General features: G+C 40.6%; 2 protein-coding genes across 3 annotated transcripts in view; one reads left to right on the top strand and one right to left on the bottom strand.

Annotated features, from left to right (window-relative positions):
• LOC103698741 (chitin elicitor receptor kinase 1-like) overlaps nucleotides 1-24,433 on the top strand; it is a 56,937-nt gene that overhangs the window by 6,090 nt on the left and 26,414 nt on the right. The window contains exons 2-6 of one of the 2 annotated variants that reach the window (XM_039129932.1): nucleotides 17,319-17,352; nucleotides 17,441-17,445; nucleotides 17,570-17,704; nucleotides 21,298-21,482; nucleotides 23,287-23,376. In XM_039129932.1, the coding sequence (XP_038985860.1) occupies nucleotides 17,319-17,352; nucleotides 17,441-17,445; nucleotides 17,570-17,704; nucleotides 21,298-21,482; nucleotides 23,287-23,376 (449 nt within the window). Of the gene's footprint in view, nucleotides 1-17,318; nucleotides 17,353-17,440; nucleotides 17,446-17,569; nucleotides 17,705-21,291; nucleotides 21,483-23,286; nucleotides 23,377-24,433 lie in introns of both variants that reach the window. The other variant, XM_039129931.1, reaches the window with a different exon arrangement.
• Nucleotides 6,044-7,317, bottom strand: LOC120111863. The gene is made up of 2 exons (XM_039129933.1): nucleotides 7,160-7,317; nucleotides 6,044-7,067 (listed from the first exon to the last, which is right to left on the bottom strand). The coding sequence occupies exons 1-2, from the start codon at nucleotides 7,167-7,169 to the stop codon at nucleotides 6,115-6,117; spliced, it is 963 nt and encodes a 320-aa protein (XP_038985861.1). The 5' UTR covers nucleotides 7,170-7,317; the 3' UTR covers nucleotides 6,044-6,114.

Below are 24,433 nucleotides of genomic sequence, written 5' to 3'. Positions count from 1 at the left end.
GACTCACAAATACATTGTGATCCTTTGAGACGTAAAAATTGTATCCTAATGACTCTTTAGGATATCCAATAAAACGAGCACATATGGTTCTAGCCTCTAACTTGTCCGTCTGTAGTCACTTGACGTGGGCCGGACATCCCCAAATCTTGAGATGACCAAGACTCGATTTCTTACCATGCCATATCTTATACGGTGTGGTAGGAACAGATTTAGAGGGAACTCTATTTAATAAGTAAAATGCGGAAAGTAAGGCATCTTTCCAAAGAAACATAGGTAAATTAGTGAAGCTCATCATGGATCGGATCATATCCAATAGAGTCCGATTTCTCCTCTCTGACATTCCGTTGAGTTGAGGTGTACCCGGAGGCATCCATTGTGAGACTATGCCATTTTCCTTGAGATAGTCCCGAAATTTTTCAATAAGGTATTTCCCTCCTCGATTTGATCGAAGAGCCTTTAGGAATTTTTCAGTTTGTTTTTCTAGTTCATTTCTGAACTCTTTGAACTTTTCAAAAGACTCATATTTGTATCTTATAAGATACACATACCCATATCGTTAAAAATCATCGATAAAGGTAATGAAGTACGAATAACGACGCCTAGCTAGCACATCAAATGGGCCACACACATCTGTGTCTATCGGGGTAAGTATTTTAGTGGTCTTCTCCCCATGTCCTACAAAGGATAGTCTAACCATTTTTTCTTGAAGACGGGATTCGCAAACTGGATATGACTCGGAAGTCAACGAGCCAAGAAGCCCATATTTCTCCATTTTGTTCATTCTGTCCTCTCCAATATGGCCAAGTCGGAGGTGCCACAAATACTTCTAGTTTATCTCATCTCTGGATCTTTTGGATCCTATGATACTCACTACTTGCTCAGACACATTCACAGACACATCGATATGTAAGTGATAGAGACTGTCAATTATGAAACCATGTGCAACTAATTTATTTATGAAATAAATAGAACAGCAGTCCTTGTCAAATGTAAAAACATGACCATCCTATGCTAAACACGAAACAGAAATCAAATTCCTGCTAACAGCAGATATATAATAACAATCTCTAAACAATAAACTAAAACCAGACGGTAGTCGCAGAGGATAGGTGTCCATAGCCATAGCAGCAACTCTTACCTCGTTGCCAACCCAAAGACTTACTGCACCTTCCGCTAGCCTTTTACTTTCCTTTAGACCCTAGTGCACAAGTGAGTACTAGAACCAGAATCTATAACCCAACTAGAAGTAGAATAAACCGTAAAATTAGTTTCAATTACGAGCAAGTCTAGTATACCTTCTGAAAGTGTGTCTGCCTTTTTGTTCTTCAGGCTCTCGAGATATGAAGGACAATTTCTCTTCCAGTGGCCGTCGACATTGCAGTGGAAACATTTTCCTTTGTCATTAGCCTTTTTCTTTTGAATTTCCTTCTTTGGCTTCTTGTCTTTCTTCTGCTTCTTCGCAGGCTTTTTCTTCTTCTAAGTAGACTTTCTCTTAGAAGTAGAAGTCAACTCAGCAGCAAGGACAGTGCCCCTTGAACCTTTCAAGGCCTCCTCAGCAGTTACCAACATATTCAATAATTCAGTCTTAGTGCATTTAATCTTATTCATGTGGTAGTTTACTATAAACTGCCCAAATGAATCAGGAAGGGAGTGCAGGATCAAATCCACTTGCAATTCCTTATGCATGGTCATACCGAGCTTCTCAAGCTCCTCTAGGTCCTTCATCATAGTCAGACCGTGATCATGGACAGACTGCCCCTCGCACATTTTTGCCTTAAAGAGTCTCTTGGACACTTCAAAATGAACTGTGTGACTCTGCTCACTATACAACTTTTGCAGGTGTGCCAATATCTTCCTAACAGTTTTCATATTCTCATGCTGGCGTTGGAGTTCATTGGACATGGATGCCATGATGTAGCACTTGACCCTAATGTCATCGTCCGTCCATTTTTCATGCGTCTCACGCTGATCATCGGTCGGACGTGATGGTAATCTGGGGATATTGTTTTTGAGTACATAGCCTATTTTCTCGCAATTCAGAACGATTTTCAGGTTTCTTAGCCAGTCTTTGTAATTGGTTCTGGTCAGTCGGTTGGTCTCTAGAATACGGGTCAAAGGGTTCGAAGCTGACATTGTGATCTGTAGAGAGTAAATATTCTAGTTAGATTTTGTACTTGAATTCTATTTGTTTTAGGGACTTTGAAAACAAATACACCTTCCACTATTTTCTCGAATCCTTCACACTTCTCTGGTAGCGAAACGGAAATCCTACGCGACTAGGGTTTCTAGTGGGTACTGCGGTTCCACCGATTTACATGCTACCTCACCTAACAGTTTTTGGTGATACATAAAAAGATGAGTGTACAACTCTTGTACAATACTTCTCAAGCAAATTGCAGTGCTACTCGGTCTCTAAGTTATGAAGACCTCACCTAACAGTTATTTGTCCCATTTCTTAGTTAAGTCTGACCCACCGTATAACTATAGAAATAAAATCGTCATTGGGTCCTCACCTAACAGTTATTGAGGCCCAACCTCATCTTTATCCCTACAACATCTCATGTCTATAAAGAGGTCTAGCCTCCTGATGCAACTTGCCCACTGTGTCCAGCCGAGACAAATTAACACCGAAAAGATCTTAGCAACTCTACTACGGTGGAAGACCTATGGACTTAATATTGCATAATCATATCTTAGTGTTTGCAACTTTGAGCTCTTCATGGGAGGTAATCAATCAATTGGTCAGGTAAGCAGGTGGGAGGCTCTTCTTACTCGGAGAGTAAGGTCCTAATTAAGTAACTACCTTTCATGCTTTCCTAGACACCAATTAGATCAATTAATCTAATATGACTAGCTCATTGTTGGTTCACTCTTGATTGATTGAGGAGGTTTTAATTTAGGTCTCTTTCGATTGACTATCCACATCTCATGCAAATAATTATCTACCCGCTATGCATAAATATAAACATAAACATCCAGACATGATCACAAAAATAAATGTAACTGTTGATGATCATGGATCCAGGATGGGGTCATAGTACAAGCACATGCACATCAATTGGTTAGATCGTCTTCAACTCTTGACTCGACCTTGATCCCCTAGGTCCAATTGCGATCAACTTCTTGATCCATCTTCAATCAACCCTTGATTTCGATCTGCGCAAGTCATACTTGTAGAGGCATGCATCGATCAACCATTGACGTGCAAACACATCACAGATTACATCCCAGATAAATTTAAAAATAAAAAAATAATTACAACCCTTTTTCATTAGACACGCAGGTCTCTAATACATAATTTAAGATACACGCAGGCATCTGAAAATCTGAATTACATGCCATCTCATAACATCACAGACATCACAGAACATTTCAGTACGTTCACAAGGGTTCATCCATGATCATCACCATACGCATCTAATGCATAAATATAATTTACAGATCTAAAACTTAACTGATTATGTTATCTCATGAGTTGCTGATCATGTAAGATATGATTCTAAACATTTGTAATCATATTAACAAAACTATAGAATTATTAATCTACGCATACAAAAATCAGCATGCAGAAAAATCAGCAACCTAAAATTCTGCATGCAGAAAATTTCAGCAAGCATAATCTTTAAATTTTCAGATCTAATATGCCTTTAATGATTAATCCTAATCTTAATCTACGCAACCATGGCTCTGATACCACTGTTGGAATCCCTCGCACGTTGTAGAAAAATTCAGAATGCAGCGGAAGGCGTGCGGAAGATCCCGTTCATCGCATGAACATATTTTAAAGCACCGTTCGTAGATAGATTAGGATTAAATATTTTTTACATGATTAGGAAGGTAGATGATCACCGCAAATTGATGATCGTGGTATTTGATGAAGGTTCGCTTGAAGCCGCACACACGTCCGGCCTCTATAGGTATCCATACGAGGCAGAGGACCGATCGAAGCTCTCGTATCTCCCCAGGGTGCTAGCTCCCTTGCAGAGACAATTCTTGATGGCTGAAATCTTTTCTCCTTGCAGCAAACAACACCTTGATTGCTCTCTCTAGAGGAAGAAGAGTAGGAGAAAGAAGGATCAAAAGAAAGCACGCTTGCTGCCTTTTGTTTTGGTGGAAGAAGGAAGAGGATTCAAGACCCACACACGCCTCTCTTTTCGTTTCTTTTGCTTGCGGCTGAAGAGGAAAGGGAGAGAGGCTATTTGCGGCTCAAGAGGGAGAAGGGGGCTTCACGTATTCCCTAAGAAAGCATTAGAGGAGGGGTCGCATGCCCTCCTCTTTGAACCCCTTTGCGGATTGGGATGAGCTCCTAAATTTTAGGAGCTTATCCTTATGCTTTTATTTCAAATAGAGGAGGGGCGTATGCCCCTCCTTTCCTCTTCACGTAAAAGCTAAGGGAGGGGCATACTTTTATTCCCTCCAATCTCACGCCCCACCTAATCATATTAAGTGGGGGGGGGGGGTAGCCACATAGATGGGAGCCCAATCCTTTTCTAAAAAGGATTAGGTGAACTCAATCTATCTTTCATTCAAATTCTAATCTAATTAGGATTTAATTAAACCATGACTCAATTGAACTCTTCAATCCTAATCCAATTAGGAGTCATTAGATTAATTAGATTAATAGAACTTAAGAAATCCTAATCTAATTAGGACTTATTAAAATTTCAGTCCTAATTCAATTAGGATTCTAGAAATCCTACTCCAAGTAGGACTCTAATTTAATTTGGAATCCTAATCCAATTAGGACTCTAGGAATTCTACTCCAAGTAGGACTCGTAATTAATATAATCAAGTTCAATTGATTAAATCCAATTAATTAAATTAAATTGCAATCCAATTGCAATTATTTCTTCTTCAACTCACTAACTCTTGGTGGGTTAACCAATTATCAATCAAATTGATTATCTATGATTTTCAATCATAATTCAACCATCGGATTGGTCAATATCTCTAATGTGTGTGATCTCATAGGTTCTATTCTGTCTGGTAGTGAGATATATTGCGATCTCTATCACAATATTATTAGAAACTTCTTTCAATGGGTTGAAACAATTTCAACTCAACTTACAAGGGATCATCGACCATCAAGATAGTCCCTGTGAGTCTCACCATCCATCAGCGATACCTAGCAGCATGTAGTGGCTACCTAGCAGAATGGAATGATGAACCTCTTGGTGCAGTTATCGTATGATACAGTTCTTCTATCATGGATCCCTACCGGACGGAGGTCATGGATAACTCGTCAAACCCCATCGTCTGCCATATGTCAAGATTTATTCAACTTAAGTTCGAGAGTGGAAAACTTTTTCTCCACTGTTCGTACTACCCCGGCTGAGGTCTTACTAACTCAGTCTTATAAATCACATAGGATCACTTCTCATCTACCAAGGTCGATAGATTCCATGTAGGTGCATACCCTACTCCTACAGTGAACCTACTGCAGCTAATCTACACTACAAGAACCCATATGGCTAGAGACCATATATATGTGCAGTTAAACTATAACAACCTCACTGTGAATAGCCGAAGCACCGCAGGTCAAAGGACCAGTCACACTACTGCAACATCAAGCAAGTCACTGATGAGTGGATAGACATTCAAGTGACTTCTTGTTTTGGTCACGTTCAGTACTCTTGTTCTCTAACAAGCACCTGTACCAAGGTCCGCCGTACCGGTCCGGTCCGCCGTACCGGTCGCCGGCCGGACCGGTACGGTACCGGTCCGGACCGGTACCGTACCGGCCCGGACCGGTACGGTACCGGCCCGGACCGGTACGGTACCGGCCGGGCTCCGCGAGCCAGACTTTTTTTTTTTAATGTTGTCTCTGTTGGATCTTAAATTAAATGAAAATTGATGTTTTTTTATTACTTTTTTCATGATTTTTGATATTTTCATATTTAAATTTAGGGTTGAAATTTGAAACATATATGATGCATGATTGCATGTTATGTTTTCCTCCCGTTCGAAATGATAAAATCATACACATAAAATATCTTCGAATTAAGATACAATCATTTACATACATTTAAAGTACTCTAGGATATCTAAAATCGGGACGAGTGCCGATGGCTCTCGTAGATATCTGGATCATAAGTATAATCAGGAGGAGGCAAATCAACCCAAAGAAGGAACACGCGCCAGGTTATAAGAACTGTCGGATCTCTCGCTCACGCTCTGGCTCTGAGAGGTGTCCTCTGATTGTGTAGGGGCCCATCCAAATATGGCGGAAGCAAAATCCAATGCACCATATCCGTATTCGTCAGGCTGAGGCTGTGGATAATAGAATCCGTATCCGTATGTCCTCGGATCTGCAGTCGTATCCTGTCTTCCTGAACGACCTCGAGGAGCCCGTCTTCTATATCCAATAATATCCTCACGATCTCTATCAGGTGGTCGACCGTGGTCCGTATCCTGTGTAGCACCCATAAATTGGGACTCACCGGTGAAATAAAGACCACCCTCCGGCTGTGTCTCATGAGTACCATACTGTCCTCCGCTCCCTCCATGGCTAGAAGATCCATCACCACCAGAACCTTCATCGCTACTAGTCCAAGTCTCTTCCTCGACACTCTCCATTGGGATTCTTTGTTTTCCTTTCCTGGCCCTCTCTGTCTGGCTCCCCTGTGCCTGCGGCTGATCAGCTCTGGGAGTGCGTGGAATATTGCGCTCAGCCCATTGCTCTGGATCGACCCCAGCTTCGGTGGCTATGAAGGTAGCTGGTCGTGGAGGCGATCCTGGCTCGTCAAGCTCGGGCTCCTGCTGCTGGCCTACAAGCCAGCCGAGTAGTGGATCATCGTCATCAGCGGTGAAGGACCCGTAAATCGGATCTGTATACTTGAGCTCCACTTCCTCCTGGATGCACTTTAGCCTCAACCGCAAATTGTAATGCACATAAACAAGGTCGTTGAGGCGCTTTTGCGTCAAACGGTTTCTTTGTTTGCTGTGGATAAGGGCGAAGGTGGACCAATTGCGCTCACATCCACTAGAGGAGACTGTTTGGGAGAGGATCCGGATAGCTATCCGCTTTAGATTTCTCGCGGATCCGCCAAAATGCACCCACCATTCAGCTGCAAAAATATTTATGAAGATTACATATATGATAGTTCCATAATAGTAACTAAGTAACACCAGGTGAATGTTTTGCTGATGTGTCACGTACCTGGATTCATATTGTGTTTGCTGACGACAGCCGCTCGTTGGCCAAAACTGTAGCTGCCCTCTCTAAATAATTTGCTCTGTGAAAAATAAGCATAAGAAAACCATGTTAATAATTGAAGATGCTGATATACTTACACATGCTAGTAATTACTAAATCATAATTACCTCTTCAAGACATAGGGCCGCTTTTTCTGGATCTGCCTCCATCTTGTAAATCACATTACGCAAAGCATCCAGAAGTGTTTCATCCATACCAATTCCATCTATGCTGTACTGAAACCGGGGGTTTAGGTAGTATGCTGCACATATACGAGACTATCTTAGCATAATTATATAATTATATCCATCACTATAATTGTCACTATAATTATATCTTAGTTTACTTGCTAGATGTAATTCCGTACCCATTTGCGCTCTCCACCGTTGCTCAATGATGTTGATGTATGACCGGCCATGTGCTGGATCTGCCTCCATAATCTGATCCTTTGCCTTGACCATCATGTGATACAAAAACCCCATCTGGGGGTAGATCTCGCTATCTACGGCCCGCAGCACTTCATATAATAGTTTGATAGCCTTGACTATTGTAGTAGCCCGCTGCCAGAATGGCTGTCTCGTCACCAAGTCTTCTATCTTGCTCCCTTCAGTGCCGGCATAAGAATATCTTCTATCATACCACTCCGGACTGGCAAACATCTGACGTAGGGCTCCTCTCTTCTCGAGTATGCTATCAAGTGCGATGAAGTTGGTAGCAAACCGTGTGACTCCTGGTCTCAGAATCTCTCCCCCTGCATACTTTCTCATCAATGAAAGAACCCAGTTATGGTTATAAATATACCTCGTAATGCGTTGGGCTGTCTCCACCGTTTGTTGCACCCTACGGATCTTTCCAATGTCCATCAACATAAGATCGATACAATGTGCAGCACATGGGGTCCAGAAAATATGTGGCCGCCGCTCCATCAAGACTTGCCCGGCAGTCTTATATTGCGGCCCATTATCAGTGACGACCTGCACGACATTCTCCTCTCCTACCAGATCAATCACATCCTCCATAAGTTTCAGCATGTACGAGGTGTTGTGCACAGAAGCCGAAGCATCAATCGACTTGTGGAAGAAGGTCTTAGCATCACAGTATGTCAGGAAGTTGATGATGCTCCGCCTGGTCGGACCGGTCCAACCATCGCACATGATGGTTAGTCCATATATGGGCCACTTGCTCTTGTAGGAGTCAATCCAATTCTCCAGCTCCTCCTTATTGTTGTCAAGAAGCTCACCGTATATATCCTTCGGGCCTGGAGGAGCTACACCGGGACCGGCAGCTTGTATGGCGGCAATGGCAGACCTGTAGTATGTATTGTCTGCCACATTCGCTGGGATGTGGCTGAAGTGAAACCAGGATCCAATAGCTCGCCACATAGTTTTCTTCTTATCCTTCATCCACATTGTGTCTACCCTCTGCTGCCTTGAATCTCTACTGGGGAGAGCATGCGGATCTACATCATGAATTGTCGCTCCTTCTGCAACTCCTCTAGATGACTTCTTTCGGCTACCAAAACCACCCAGCATAGATGCAATCCGGCCACGTTCTTTGCCGACGCCCTCCCTTACTGAAGTTGTCCTCAAGAACTCTGGATCTTGTCTAGTGCTTCGAGAACCGCCGCCCGACTCGTATGCAGAGGGCCCAAATCGAGCCCTATGCCTGGCCACCTCCTCCTGCTGCCACTGATCATCCAGGCTTGCATGCATGGCCGCCTGAATATCTGCCTCCTCCTCATCTAGATCCTCGACCTCCTCTGGCTCCCTAGAGTGATAGGAAGGTGGCTCTGCCGCTTGGCGATCGACCTCCGCCCTCTTCTTGGAAGCCATCTCCTTCGCTTCTTTGGCCTCAGCAAGATTCTGCCTCATCAGCACACGAATCTCGTTAGGACAATTTCGGCACGTAGCAACCTCACCGGAATTTCCGGCTAAGTGTTGCTTCAACCTGGTTACCCCTCCTCCCTTGAAAACCTTGTCGCAAAACTTGCATTGAAACTGGTGTCGTTGCCCCTCACTTCCAAGTCTTCGCCCATAAGACCAGCCAATATCACGCTTTGCAGGGTTCGTTTTTCTTGATGGCTCCATTTCTATCATAAAAGGACAACTTATCAAAAAATTAAGCTAATAAAGTAAATTTTTGCATTATCTTATTATTTAAGTAATTTATAAACTATTTTTTTTAAGTAAATTATTAACAAAATTAATGAAATAATATAGGATAAAAAAACCGCACCTTAAATAGTCTCCGCTGGATTTTTTGGGCAGGACCTCCTCCTCGCTATCTCTCAAATCTTTCCGTCTCCGCACCTTAACTAGAACCTCTCAAGTCTCAACCTCAAATTGTTTGGGAAAGAAGTGAGCCTCGTTCGGTTTTTATAACCGAACGAGAGGCTTAAGATCGTGCTGTTAATCCCAGATTAACAGAAAATCCCAGCTTAATATCGTTAAATTGGTACGGAAAGAAGTGGCCGGTCGGCCACTTTCTTGGTTTTTAATGGGAAGGAGTGGCCTCCGGCCACTCCTTTTCCCATTAAAAAAAGGGAGAAAGCTGTGGCCTGTCGGCCACAGCAATTTTTTATTTTTTTATTATCTTTGAAAGAAGTGGCCGGTTGGCCACTTCCTTCTTAAAACCACGCGCGGCGCGTGGTTTTTGAAACCACGCGCCGCGGTGGTTTTGGGAACCCCAAAAAAAAAAAAAAAAATTGAAAGAAGTGGCCCACGGGCCACTTCTCCCTTAAAACCACGCGCCGCGCGTGGTTTTTGAAACCACGCGCCGCGCGTGGTTTTTGAAACCACGCGCCGCGCGTGGTTTTTGAAACCACAGCGCGAAGCTGTGGTTTCGTAAAAAAAAAAAAAAAACCACCCGTACCGGCCGGTACACAGATGAAAACCGGATATACCGGTTTTCATCGCTCTCCGGTACCGGTCAAGCACCGGACCGGTTTGTACCGGCCCGTACCGGCCGGTACGGACCGGTACGGCTTTTCTTGACCTGTACTATCACTTCAGTGTCCCTACACTGTGGATTCGATTCTCGTCCATCCATAAGGAAAGCGATCCGTGCACTGATCTCATCGGATCGATTACCGTCCTCGTGATGATCCATCGATCAGGAGCATTTAGAAATTAATCACTAATGATATATGGCTCAAATTCTCAACTCTTGAGAATATGCATCATCTTATTAATTTCTTGGACGTTTCATAGACACATACATAATATGAATGAAAAAGATGCCTATTTATTAATCAATAATAATAAAGACAAGTATAAAACAATGTTCCAGAATTAATAATGTGTCAACCAGATTGGCTTTTAGGGCATAAATCTAACATGTTTTTCCTGTTAATCTTTTCTATGTTGGTTCCCCCTTTCTCAAAATGAAGGCCACTTTTATTCTCAAATTCCTTACCTTCTCTCCCCTTCTCCAGAAAGTGGAAGAACCAAAACTGTCTTCATCAGTCCTCCCTCTTCTCAAAGAAGCCTCGGCTCCTAGATGCAGCACTTGTAGCAGTTTCACACTTGCGATCATTGTTGTCCCCTCTTGCGATATCACTGATTGGGTTTAGATGATAGGAAGTGAGACGAAATAAGAGATAACGAAGGGATCATATGTATTGCTTTTCTCCTTTTGAGATAGTCTGATGCCTGAGCATTTTCTGTGTTGATCTTGTTGGAAGTTCAATACACCAAGAACACCATGACATCAGAAAAAGTGAAGCCAAGTATTCCACATCTAAAGTTTAGAAGGAAATGTGATAGTGATGCAGTGTTTTCCAATGAACGGCCAAACCAAGATGTGCTTGGAGTCTGAAATAGATTTTTTTATGCCTTGGAATGTGGAATGGAGATCAATATGGCTGCATAGATAATGCTACTCCTAATATTCTTCTTCCAAGTTAGAGATTGGAGTTTGGTATTGAACTTCTTAATTTATATAGTGTTGCTGCCAATCCCGGGACATCGATGTGGACCGCCTCCATCGACCTGCAAAACAATGGATAGAAGGTGAAAGGCTCGTCGGATTGGCTCTGGCCAGACCTTCTGATGCTTAGGTTAGTAATTGATTTTGTGGATGGAAAATGTAGGAGAAAGAAAATAGAGAGCTGAGGATAGGGTTTTCCTTAACCCACTTGAATTTTTGGTGTTATTTTGTTTTCGTTACCTTTTTTGGAGAACTATTTGGATCTATTTATAGTGAATCTTTCAGAATCACATCCTAACAAATTTGAGATCATACCACAACAGATTGCTGACCATAACAAATCTGGGGACGTACCGTGACAACCTAGTATGTGGCGAGACTAGGCATGCCCTTAGGAAGGTGTAAGCCGAGTTGCTCCTTCCGTGGGGAAGCTCTCTTAACATGGGTCAGTGGTCAAGGTTGTGGAGCTGAGCTGGGAGAAAGCTGCCTTGGGGGTTAAACGCTTCTACTCTGCTTGGCTTGCTTCCCATGCTCGACTGAGGAGACCAGGCTGAGATACCTTAGAAGAACCTCGGATGCAGGATTATAGTAGTATGGGTTGTGCTGGAAGAATTCTTATGCGCCACATCACTTCGATTATTTATTGCCATAACACTGGCTCCCTCTCACTTTCGAGCTCGAGATGCTTATTGCTATTCGGGTGAAGAAAGTAACTGCTTTATCAGAATCTATGCCGCTTTAAAGAAAACAATAACTCCTAAGTGGTGATGCATCACATGATGAGTCCTGGTACTCTGTTCTCCGAGGTATCATTGACCCCCTCTTTTCAAATTCGTTTTGTAAGATGGACAAACCCCGGGTGAATGCTTGAACTTCAAATCCTTGTGTGGTGATGGGAACAATCAAAATGGTTTATGCAGAAGTTGAAGCAATTGCCATGAAGATCATATTTTGATGGCTTGCATTTTTCGATGTAGTGATGATGATGACAACAGCTTGTTGGAGCACAAGTCATGGTGATTGGGCTTCATTAGAACATCTATCATGATAACTAGGACTTCATCTTGAGGAGATCATTTAGTTACCAAAAAGTAGTTACGGGTGTGTTAGTGGATTTGGGTGCAGGTATAGGAAAGAAGTTCTCTTAAAAAATTTAATGACAAGAAGTGTTTAAGAAAGTGGATGAAGGGACCATTTTCTTGGGAGTAAGGAAGGTAGTACCGGAACCAGCATCCATGTCGGTTGGCTGGCAGGACAGTATGGTATGCCCCTGTGTCGTGCCGTCCCAACATGCACCGACAGGTAAAACCAGAAGGATGGGGGAGAGGGAGGAGAGAGAGAAAGAGGGAGGGAGGAACAGAGGGGGAGAGAGAGAGAGGAGGGGGTGGCTAGATCAGGGATGATGGAGGGGGGAGAGAGGGCTTTTGAAGCCATCTCTCCTCCGTGCATCGGAACAGAGGCTTTCACCCCTTTTTATATTTTTTTTGATTTTTTAAATGAAATTGGTAGCGTTTGCCGACTTTACTTATTATTTTCTGTTTTTTTGAAACTTTTTGTGTGAAGTCGGCAGCGTGGATGCCAACTTCACTTAAAAAATTTCAAAAAAAAGATAATAACTGAAGTCGGCAGTCATTGCCGACTTCACTTTAAAAATTCAAACAAAAAAGGGGTGTAAGCCTCTATTTTGAAACAAGGGCTTCACCCCTATTCCGACGCATGGAGGAGAGAGGGCTTCGAAAGTCCTCTCTCCCCACTCCCTCACCCCTATTCTGGCCGTCGCTGGCCACTCTCTCTCCCTACTTTCCTCCCTCTCTCTCTTTCTTTCTCCCTCTCCCCTTTGGCAGGTTTTCCGATCCGGAGGCTAGAATCATCTCGGTCCACTGCTGGTACGGGCGGTTCGGGATGGTTCCACCAACGTTGCTTGGGAGATTATGAAGCAAGTGCACCATCATAAGCAGAAGACTATTGCTAATAAGGGAGATCATGTTGATCAGCTTTGACGCCAATAAGATGCTACTATGCCACTACTTGTGGTGATCATATGATATAGCGGCATCGATGCACAATTATTGAAAGGTTAGTGGCAGCACAAGCATGAAAAGACAACATGAATGTTGCAAGCTTGGTCCCAAGAGAGATAATGGGGCCTACACCAACTTCTATTTTCTTTTATTTTCTAGTGGAAGGGCCAAGATGCCTCTATAGATGGATGATACAAGAGTAAGGTTTCCTCTCACTTGACTCAGAGTGGAGGAAGAAAACATGATAAATAGAAGATAGAGAATTAAATAAGATTTAATTCCCTTTGATTGCTTTTGTTTTTCGAAGCTTTCCTCAAACCCAATACCCCTTGCTATTCGACTCCACTAACTTCAGACTGTGTTTATGACCTGTCCATCCATGAGCCATGCTTCTGCCATAGCGGGCCACCTCTTGACAAACTCAAGGCATTGAGAGTATGAGATTGACAGTGCAGCAATGCCACAATACACAAGAGTGCTAAGCAAGCCTTGTCTAGTTATAAATTGCTTGAGCAATCTATGATTGATAAGATTTTGTTGGCCTGCATTTAATGATAGCAAGCAACCCAAGGGTCAACACCTCACATCAAAAGGTGATAAGTGGCTTGTGCAGGGTGGTGGTGAGAAACCTTTGTTCATGATGGCGCGAGACCAATGGTTATCATTAGATTTATTGGCCAGGTTGGTGCCAAGTTCATCATGGTAGTAGCATGACTCGGGCCTTGGTGATGGTCTAACTAGTTATGCCAAGGGAAGCATGGTAATGATAACAATAAGGTGAAGACTTGCATGCATGGTGCAATGGCTTGACAGAAGCCAAGACAGTAGGTATAAAACTTGCCAGAGTGTAACATGATTGAAACGAAGGCACTAATCATAGTCAAAGATGGTGTTAGCATCTCATGGAATCAGGATGGCTCTACCTAATCAACTACAGCTACCACACGCTCGAATCTTTAATGATGCCTATGTCATCCATTCTAACAGCCGCATAAATGCAATCTGCTCAACTTAGCAGGCTCAAATAAGAGCTCTCCAGCTTGAGGGTCTTGGTGAGGCCAAAAAAGCAGCAAAATAATTTCAAGAAGGCTGAAATAGGAACATGAATTCTATTTGTTTGCCCCTTCCCCCTTTTAAATTGCATGTCATGTGAGCCTAGAGTAATTTTACTTGAATTTATTATTATTATTATTATTATTATTATTGTTGTTGTTATTATTATTATTTTAGAATGAAGGCTGCTGGTCTGTTATGAAACATGCAAAGCATATGAGTAAATAAGATAAAGAGCAGGGAGGAAAGAACTATGATGGGCACTCTTTCCCTTCTACCTTCTCTTATTTTCCTTTTTATGTAATGCTGACAAGAAGTACTGTATCTTCTGCGAAACAAGAAATCGAGAGAGGATGAAGGTGATGCTGTAAGCAAGGAAGTTGGCATGTGATTTTGGTATTTTGGTTCTTTGCTTTGGTGATAAGCCTCTAGTGCTGCACTCTCAAAACTGATTGCCTGAGCCAGTTGGACTCTAGTTGTTAATGGAGAAGGGTCAAAGAGACAGAGTCCTGATGAGATTTTTCTTTGTAGTTCTTATTGCGAGATATTGTTATTTTTCTAGAAACCACTATTCTTGCCTGTCATGAGAGGTTGAATGGTTTCTATCTTGCGTGCATATATGATGGTAACCATTGGATTACGAGAGGCAAAGGCCAAAGCATGATGATTCCACCAAGCAACATAGGTCCTTAATCTAATGCTGATGAGGGGTCAGCTCCTTGTTCATTATATCCCTCCTACATGTCAAGACCTCCATTGATCTAATGACTGGACTACCATGATCCTTTGGTGATATGGGTAGTCAAATGATTCAAACCTTCAATGCTTTATTAAATAATGAAACTTCCAACACCATTTGTGTTTTTGGCTGTCAATGCAATGCTGAGATCAGAAACATAATCTAATTTCTTGGTAGCATCAATTGATCACCAAACTAATGGTGAATTCAGTTAATCCTGTCTATCCGGTAGTAAATTTGGCCCTCGGATAGGGAAATTCTCTTAGCCAATTCCTAAGCTAATTCCCCTATATGTTGGACAAATCTACTAAAGGGTGAGCCATGGTGAAATGGTAGGTTTGCTCCATTGTGACCTGAAGGTCATGAGTTCGAAACTGGAAACAACCTCTCTGCATGCCATGTTAAGTATGCGTACATGCAATCCTCTGTAGAACCCCACATTGGCGGGAGCCTCATGCACTGGGCTGCCTTTATAGGGGAATTAACTTAGCTTGCAAATCCAATTCTAGTGGACTGTTTTGGTCATGTTCAAGTGATGTCCGGTCATGTAAAAGTGTGCCAAACAACATGCAAGAGAGAAGGCACATGCCTATTATTTTGGTAAATTGAGTCAGGCATGCTAAACTAGACAAAGTTTGGTGGGGTCCGATATGCCAGTTATTTTATTTAGAAAAATGCACACATTTTATGTAGATTGCTTTGCAGAACTACATTATTCGAGGAGTATCGTTTCTCAAGGGTTGGAAATGCCATCATAAAAGGCAACATAAAGATATACATACTAGCATACTGTTAATGAGAGACATTTTATGACATTTATACATCTTTTAAGAACAAGAGTACCCCATAAACAGGAAGCATTAGATGCCAGGTGTTACTGCATTATTGACCTGACATTGGCATGGTAATTGTTTTATGGAGCCTATCCATTCCCAGCCTGGAAGACATTGGCACACATGTACAAGCTCAGCCATTTCTTGTGCCTGTCCAGTGCTGGCCTGGTTTGTGCCAGTCCTTGGCAACTAGCATGGCCAGCACTTTAATCTTGATAAACATGCAGTTGATTGATCTCGTGCTTAGTTTCTTATTCTATGGGATTGAGAAAACAAAGACATCTAGAAACATTCAAGTCGATAAGAATCTTGTGGATAGAGCAATCCTTCCATTTATGAGGTAGAAAGACAGATTTACACCCAATATATGGCAGATTATTTATAAGATTTTTTGGTTTAATGAGCCTAGCTCCTCCCAACTTCTCTATTAGACTCATATAAGCCTGTTATATTTGGAGTCAACATAAAGATCTAATAGAACGTTAACAAATGTCTATATGTTGCATGATTTCAACTCTGCATAGTAATAAATCCATCAAATAAAATAGAATCTAGTATATCTTTTTTTTTTTCCCTGAAGTTTTAGTTTTAAGCTCCACTATTGTTCTCAGTATGGTCATTCTGTAGCATCTGTTTCGTGCATTACTTTTTGGAACCAGTATTAAACATAGATACTTAATACATTTGAAGTACTTGCAAATGTGAAGCAGTGCCTTGTCTACCATATCTCCATGTGCCATATCTCCTTGCACCATGGTTCCTGCTTGCATCTATCCAATTAGCAATTTGTCTGATTCAGTGTTGCCCAAACTAAAAGTTGCTTTGGAGCCACCTTCAAAAAGACATGGGAGAACTGTTGGGAGAAGTGAGAACATGGGACAAAATATAGAGAAACTACTGGTTACTAGTTTCCTATTCTTTGCCAAATTGTTTCACATGCATTTTCCACTTGTTTTTCACTTATTTTTAAAGTCAACTTGTGGTTTCCCAGATCAGAATTTTTTGTCCATTATTACTCATTCCTGTTTCATTTGTCATATCTTTCACCCATTTGAACTCATCCTTTTCTAGATCTATCTTCATGCCCTTTTCCAAGTAAGGAACACAGTTAGTGATATTTAAAGATATGTAAAAGTGAGTATATATTTTCCAAATATCACAGCGATATGTATTTGACTTTAGTCAATGTATAGTTAAATGCTTCTGCTTTTATGGCAGGCCAAAATTTTAGCTTTTCAAACATCAGATATGTGAGCTTTGTGTCATATTAAATGAAACTAAAATGAGACAACAGGATGGAACAATCCTTAAAAATATTATCTAAGTTTCTTTTATTCATTTTTCTAATATATGCTCTTATTACAATAAAACTCTTTGAGGTACTGTCTTCTATTCCCAATTTTGAAATTCTAAATATGTGAGTCGGTCATAAGTTAGCTTCTCCCTTCAGGAAATTTTGGAATTTTGCTATAATTTGTTACATGATAACCTAGATTCTCTCTTGATAAAGTTTAGGATTGTGCCATAATTATTTTATATGGCTTTTGCAGATCCAAACGGAAGTTATCGCCCCTTTCTGTCAAGGTAAATATTGGTGGGCTGTCTTGCTAGTGGCATTCATATATTTCTTTTTGTTGATCCTAACATGGACTTTGATTATCATGTTTTGCAGTACAGGTTGTTGTTCATTGCCCTTCTGCATCAGTAATCAAGCATGAGTTGTGGAAATAAGATCTACTATAGTTTCTCAGTTTTTAAGTCTGACATTGCTCTAATGGCTTTTGACATTGAATACAAGCAGGTATTTCACGGGCAGCTATTGCTGGTATTTCTATAGCTGTAATAGTTCTACTAGTATTAGCCATCTGTTTGTATGTTGGGGTTTATAGGAGAAGGAAGGCAAAGAGGGTCGCACTGCTTCCATCACTATCTGAAGGTAATGCCAATCTACATGGCCATGGTAATTCTTCATTGTGATTACAACAGCTACAATTTGCACTTAGCTTTTTCTCGTGTGCTATGCAACTGATGCTGGACTTTTATTACTTTTCTTGCAAGATCCTAATGTTATATGCATTTCAAAATTTAATTTGTTCAGATCTTTTGGTCATATTAACCATTTTCTGAGCTTAACTAGACAAATTGACATTTTCTTCTCCATTTAGTTCATTATGCCACATGGTTAGCGATACAAATTGGCACAGTAAGTGGCTTTCTTGTCTACAGGAGTTCATGATCATTGCATTAAGCCTGTTCTTTTTAATAAGGTGGCTGGTGCACTTAATTGTAATGCTTCACATTAAGCACCAGCATTGCCAATTATAGCTACAAATTATGGAATGCTGGAAATAGGTAACTATTTGGGTGTCTATGAAGTGTAGACATGGATACAGGATATGGATGTGACACAAATATGGATACATTAATCCAGCAAGTCCTGAAAATATAAGATATGATATGGCTGGACATCACTATAAATAGTATATATTCTTAACATATTTGTACAAGAAGACTGTAAAGCATAATGTGTTGTCACAGTAATACGGTCCACACAATGTGAAATTGGCAAACTCCTTTTAGTGATCATATTCATAAAGCATATTCCATAATCCTTATTAACATCAGAAATTCTAAAATTGGTCATCCATCATGGCCATCACTAAAAGGTTAAGATTCATTAAAGGAAAAAGGAAACCCTTACTCTTATCCCCAGATGTATTTTAAAATTCTAACGGAAGTATCCACAACCTTTTTCATTGAAAAAATATTGTATAAAAATACTTAATTTGGTAGCCAGCACATATTTTAGCTGTATTTGACGCACATTAGATATATGTCCATGGTATGCAATTTGAAATGTCCATTTGGGTGTGTGTGGATGAACTACACAGCTGCTAGCTATCCATCAGATCATGACATTCTATGTGCAGGAGTACCTTCATCTTATTATAATACCTTATGTCATTGCCTTGTGATGGATATGGACATTACTCTGGATGGGAAAGGCTACTGATCTTGTCAAGTGTATTTATGGCATATGCTTTGACATCAAGGTCGGAGGAACCAGTATCGGGCATCGTATCGGTTTTCCGGTGGCAAGAGTCGGTACGGGCCGTGCTAGGTCTGTATCGACGAAGGAGACAACACGCTGAAAGAGAAAAAGAGAGAGGGAGGGAGAGGGATGGATGCCGGTGGAGGGTCGGTGGAGGGCTGTGACAGGCGAGATTTTTTAAAATCACGAAATTTTTTAAGCCACGGCCGATTCTCCTATTTCGAACGGCTGGACCCCTATGTCATTCAAAACAGGAGAATCGACCTCTCGCTCTCACTCTCGCTCCCTCTTCTACTCGCCCTCTTTTCTTCTCCTCCTCTGGCTTCGGCAACAGATGTCGTTTCGTTCTCGGAATCGTACCAGTGAGCCAGCGATACGGCTCGGAATGGTCGGAATCGTCCGATTCAGGATGGTTCTGCTGACCCTGTTTGACATGATATGTTGAGATTCACGAAAGATGGTATACTTGAAAGGAAAAAAGTCTAAAAGTCTAAAATTTAGTTGTATCTAATTGTTTGACTAGATATACTCTAGGAGGTTGTTAATGTGCAATTTAGGTTGAGCCTTTTGGACTCAAAATGATGATTAGTACCGAGGTTTGCCGGACTGACCGTACTGGCATACCGGCGAGCACTGGCACCGGTACGATTCCGGTTCGGTACCGGCTTGGAACCGGTATCGAATCGGAGCCGTGCGTGCGGACATAAAAAAACAACGCGTCTGCGCGCGTCCGCGGATGCTTCAAATGTCTTAATGCCACTCTGTGGCATTAAATGACCCGCGTGGGCACGATGCCTCGCGCGGGGAACCGTGCGCGGGCGCGGTTCCTGCGCGGGGAGTCGCGCGCGGGTGCGCGATCTTTGCTCATGCGTCTGCGCGTGATTCCTAAAAAAAAAACAGACGTGCGCGGACGCGTTAAAAGCCACTCTGTGTCTCTTCCTCGCGCGCGGGCGCTCGCGTGGGGAAAATGTGCTTGAATCGGTGCGAACCGGCCCGGTTCGCGCCAGTACAAGTACGAAATCAATCGATTCCGACCCAGTTTGGGTCGGAACCGTTTTTATACGCTGTATCGTACCGGTGCCCGTAGGCACCGGTTCGATACAGGCGGAACCGACCGGAACCGGTCGGTTCAGCATACCTTGATTAGTACGATGCTACTAATGTGTATTAGTGAAGCTGCTTGGTGTTATTATAATCAAAGTCTGAACTCCACACTTCATGTCGAATCTTTTGTAAAATAAATAATGGTTCAAAATCAATGATGGGTCCTCCAAGTTGGAAATCCACACTGTTGAACATTATCCACAGCACTAAAACCTAGAAATTAATAATTACATGTTTTGCTGCTCTCTAACCTGTGCGTCATGCGGGCGCAAAAAATGGATGGTTTATGATATGACACCATGTTTGCTATTGTCTAAGCATCAAAATCTATTGGTTTCCAATCTAGATATGTTTTAATATATGTAAAACATGAGATCAGTAAAGTAGATTCTCAATTTAAATGCCTGTTATGTTGTTTAGCATAGTAACAAATGGGCACCACTTGATTTTTGCATCCGCATGATGCATAGGTTAGACATCTCTAAAAGTTGCAATCGTTTTATTACTAGGTGTTCTTATAAGTGTAGGTCGTAATCAACATGTGGATCTTTGATTTGGATGCCGCATCCATTATTCTGGCATTATTAAATATTTTCTCACAGATTTCTTTTAGAATTATAATTATAAAATTATGTTAGGTGTGGAGTCCAGCTCTTAAAAATCAGTTGGGTTGTGATGTGACATTTTTAGGTAGTCTTAGCGGCTTCTTTGGAGGTGCATTTGTGTGAGTTTGCATTCGCAATTGTTCATGTTATTCTTAAATGGATACATAGTTGTGACTGAGATCCATGGAATAAATTGCAATGGTATAACCAATATAATCTATAATTCCCACATGCTAAATTTGCTTCCAGTATCCCCAATATTTCAATAATGGTAATGTTGTCATTCAGCAATATATAAAGTGGTGTTCTTAATCATGTCATTTTAGAGGACTAAAGTATATCAAATTATTCAATCATGAGACAGAAAAGAGGACATGAGGAAATTACAACTAATACAAGTGAGCAATTGATACTCCTATTAATTAGTTTGTTTGGTTGAAAGGTGATTCAGTGATGTTTCAGCTGGGGCCAAATATATACTATTCTTCATCCTAATCTTAGGTTTTGTCAAGCAAAGGTTGCTTTCTAACTTTCTATCATCCTCGACCCTATTAGCTGTGAAGGTGTAGCCTACTGAGAATGTCTTGGAAGTTTCAAATCATTGCAGCTTATCATACACCTTGATGCATATGAAGCAAATAACTGTATAGCCACAATGTAGAAGTAGCTGGCTTTTAGATTTTTTGGTTCTTCTTTCCTTTATCATTATGCCTTCTCTCTATAGATCCTGTTTACTTAATGATTGTCCCTCATTTGGTATAGGTGCAGTTTCTTTGTATAACTCTCCAGCAGATACTCCTAGAACTGGCACCCAACCGGCAGGTATTACTGTTGACAAATCAGTGGAGTTCTCTTATGAAGAACTTGCAAAGGCTACAGATGACTTTAGCATGGCTAATAAAATTGGTGAAGGTGGTTTTGGAGCTGTTTATTATGCTGAGCTTAGAGGAGAGGTTGGTAATAACAATCGCATATAGTGATACTCAATATGTACTAGTCATGTTTTTTCTTTTTGTATTCTTCTTTTGAATGCCATTATGTGCTCAAAATTCTTTGACCTAGCAATATGCGGCTTTGTTTTATTTCTTTTATTTCTACTATACATTTCACTCCGTATATTCCTTCAAGTTCAACCAACTGAGAATTATTTACGTGGGTTTATATGTTAGCTTATACTAATAGTTGCTTTCTCTTTCTAAACACGAAGTCATTGCTTGTGGATATTTAACTCTTGATCAGCTTATGTTACACATATTGCAATAAGTAAATCTATTTCAGATCAAACATTTGATGGCCAAATTCTCAACCTGTTTCTGTTGGAGGTCAACTCCATGATGAAGATTTAATTGGTTATTTAACAAAGAAATTAAGAATATTCTAATAGGAAATTATTATTCAGAGTTGGATTACACAATAAACATTAAATCTTTGGTAGAATCAATTTTTGAAAACAATGATGGCCATCCAATTCAAAGATCTCGAATGTTATATTGTTCTGCAAGTCTATAAATGCTTAGAAATTAAAAGTCATATGTTTTGGAAGGCTCTAGCCTATTCATCAAGTGTGTGAAAAAGTCAATGGCTTAAAGTGCATGATATGATGTTTTTGCTATGATTTCAGGCTCAAAACATGCAATATTTGAACTTGTGTGTTTTGAGTATGCATAGGTCAATATCAATGTTGATATATCCTATCATGTATTTTACCAACTTAACACAATTAGAACTGTCCATTTTGTCACCCACTAGATGCATAAGTAGGAAACCACCAAAGCATATGACTTTTAATTTTCAAGCATCTATAGTGGTGTAGATCATAATCAACAGTGTGACCCATCATTGGCATTTATACTGAAAATTAACATTTAGTTTTTAGTCTAATATTTTTATTCATCTAAGAAAATTTTTATTAATGTTTCCCAAGCATAGAATAATGGGATTAAACATGATGACTTCACTAGGGTCAGGGTGGTCTTGTTAAGTAGGTTTGCTTATTGAGAATTTCACTAACATCATTGATTGAATCCCATGATGGGTGATGTTATATTTTTACTGCAAATTGAGCCATTATTCATGACAAGGTTGTGATCATGTAAGATATTCACAAATTGTGACAGTGTCGCACCATGAACTAAAATATGCTAGTGCTACTTGGAGACGATACAAGAATTTGACTAGCATTGATGGCTCATGGATTGACATTATTAAGTTCTTTTACAAATTTTTCAAGCTTGGTGTTTTTGTAACATTTTTTGTTTTGTTTTTACCCTGATTACTCCTAATCATGCAGTGTTTATATCCTTTTACAATTCATTTCTAGTTCATAGTATCCCAGTGAAAAGTTTACTTGCAAAACTACATAGAATGAAGTCCTAATATGGCAGAGACTAGTCTTGATCCTTTGTTTAGGAACAGCAATTAAACCTATCAGGTAAAAATTGTACTGCACATCTTGTAAATATTCAGTGTACAATGAAAGACATGTTTTACTAGTGGATAGCTCTTGTATGAAGCCTACTGAGCTGCAAACAAACTTATTGCTTTTAGCCTTTGAACTTTTATATGTCTTGATTTTTAGTTTTTTTTGGAACTGTCTCTGCTTCATCTAATCACATTTCAGAAATGCCATTAGTTTTCAGTAAATTGCATGGCATTATGATGTAACCTTTTTCTAGTGTTTTATTTCAACTCTTTTTTCTTCCTTTTCAAGATGAGGCTTTGTTTGGTTTTTAACTCATTAACACATCTTTCTTGCAGAAAGCTGCTATCAAAAAGATGGACATGCAAGCAACTCAAGAATTTCTTGCTGAACTGAAAGTTTTAACACATGTTCATCACTTGAATCTGGTAAGGTGGCTATTTGTCTGTTAACAGTGTAGTTATTACCTGACCACATATAATATTTCTATGAAGAAGGGTAGCTATGTACTTGTCTGTTTTGACATCTTATGGTGGCCTGGTTATTTTAATTTTTTGTAGGAATGTCATTGAGAAAAGTTTATTGAGTGTATTTTTGTGTATGTGTTTGCATGTGTGTGATAGGAAGTGACATTATAGTGCTGAATTCTATAGATGTATGAAGAAAACTTTTGAAGGAAAGTTTTCAAGTAAAGTTCGTTGGAAAATTGAACAAATTTTACTTATTCTGGCAATACAGCTAGGCTAGGACTGATCGTATATGGAAGTCCAAAATCAACGTAAATCTCCTTTACATCATGCGTTCGATTAGATATTCTCTGCTTGACTTTGTCTTATCCAGTATTGCAACCTTGACAGCTAGTAATTGGCTTTCCTTGTAGTCAGACCCTGTTTTCAAAGGATAAGAGATACCGTGAGAGATGGATAATCAAAGATCCAAAATCTTGTAAGGAATATAATGGAGATGAAAAATAGGTACTGAACTATTTTTCGACCAAGGAAAGATAAAAATGAGAGAAGATTTGATTTGAATAGCTGGAACGACTCCTTAACTTTATAAATTCCTGAGAGGCGGAATGTGTTAATGATTACAGATTAATCCAGGGTATGTCGTACCAGCCCGTACTGGCCGGTATGGGCTGCTATGAACTGGTTCGGGCAAGGACCGCTACCAGATCAGCATGGGATCCGGTATCGGGGGCTTTTCATTGAAAAATCGGCCGGTACGATTGCTGTACCGGTACGGGACCGGTACGTACCGGTCCGGGCCGCTACCGATATGCTGACCGGTACTGGTACGGCGGACCTTGGATTAATTTTTTTCTCTGAATGGTATTCTGCAAATTATTTTGAAAATGTTGGCTACCAAATTTTGGAAATTTCTGCATATAGAGGTTGGCTTTGTGCAGAGTTCATTTATAGAGGTTGGCTCTTTGGATGCCAAAAGAAGCAAGAGGAGGTTGTTCTTTTCAAATTTGATTTTGAA

The sequence above is a fragment of the Phoenix dactylifera genome, chromosome 9, assembly GCF_009389715.1.
Source record: "Phoenix dactylifera cultivar Barhee BC4 chromosome 9, palm_55x_up_171113_PBpolish2nd_filt_p, whole genome shotgun sequence".
Lineage (NCBI taxonomy): Eukaryota > Viridiplantae > Streptophyta > Magnoliopsida > Arecales > Arecaceae > Phoenix > Phoenix dactylifera.
This window is presented reverse-complemented; position numbering and strand designations above follow the sequence as displayed.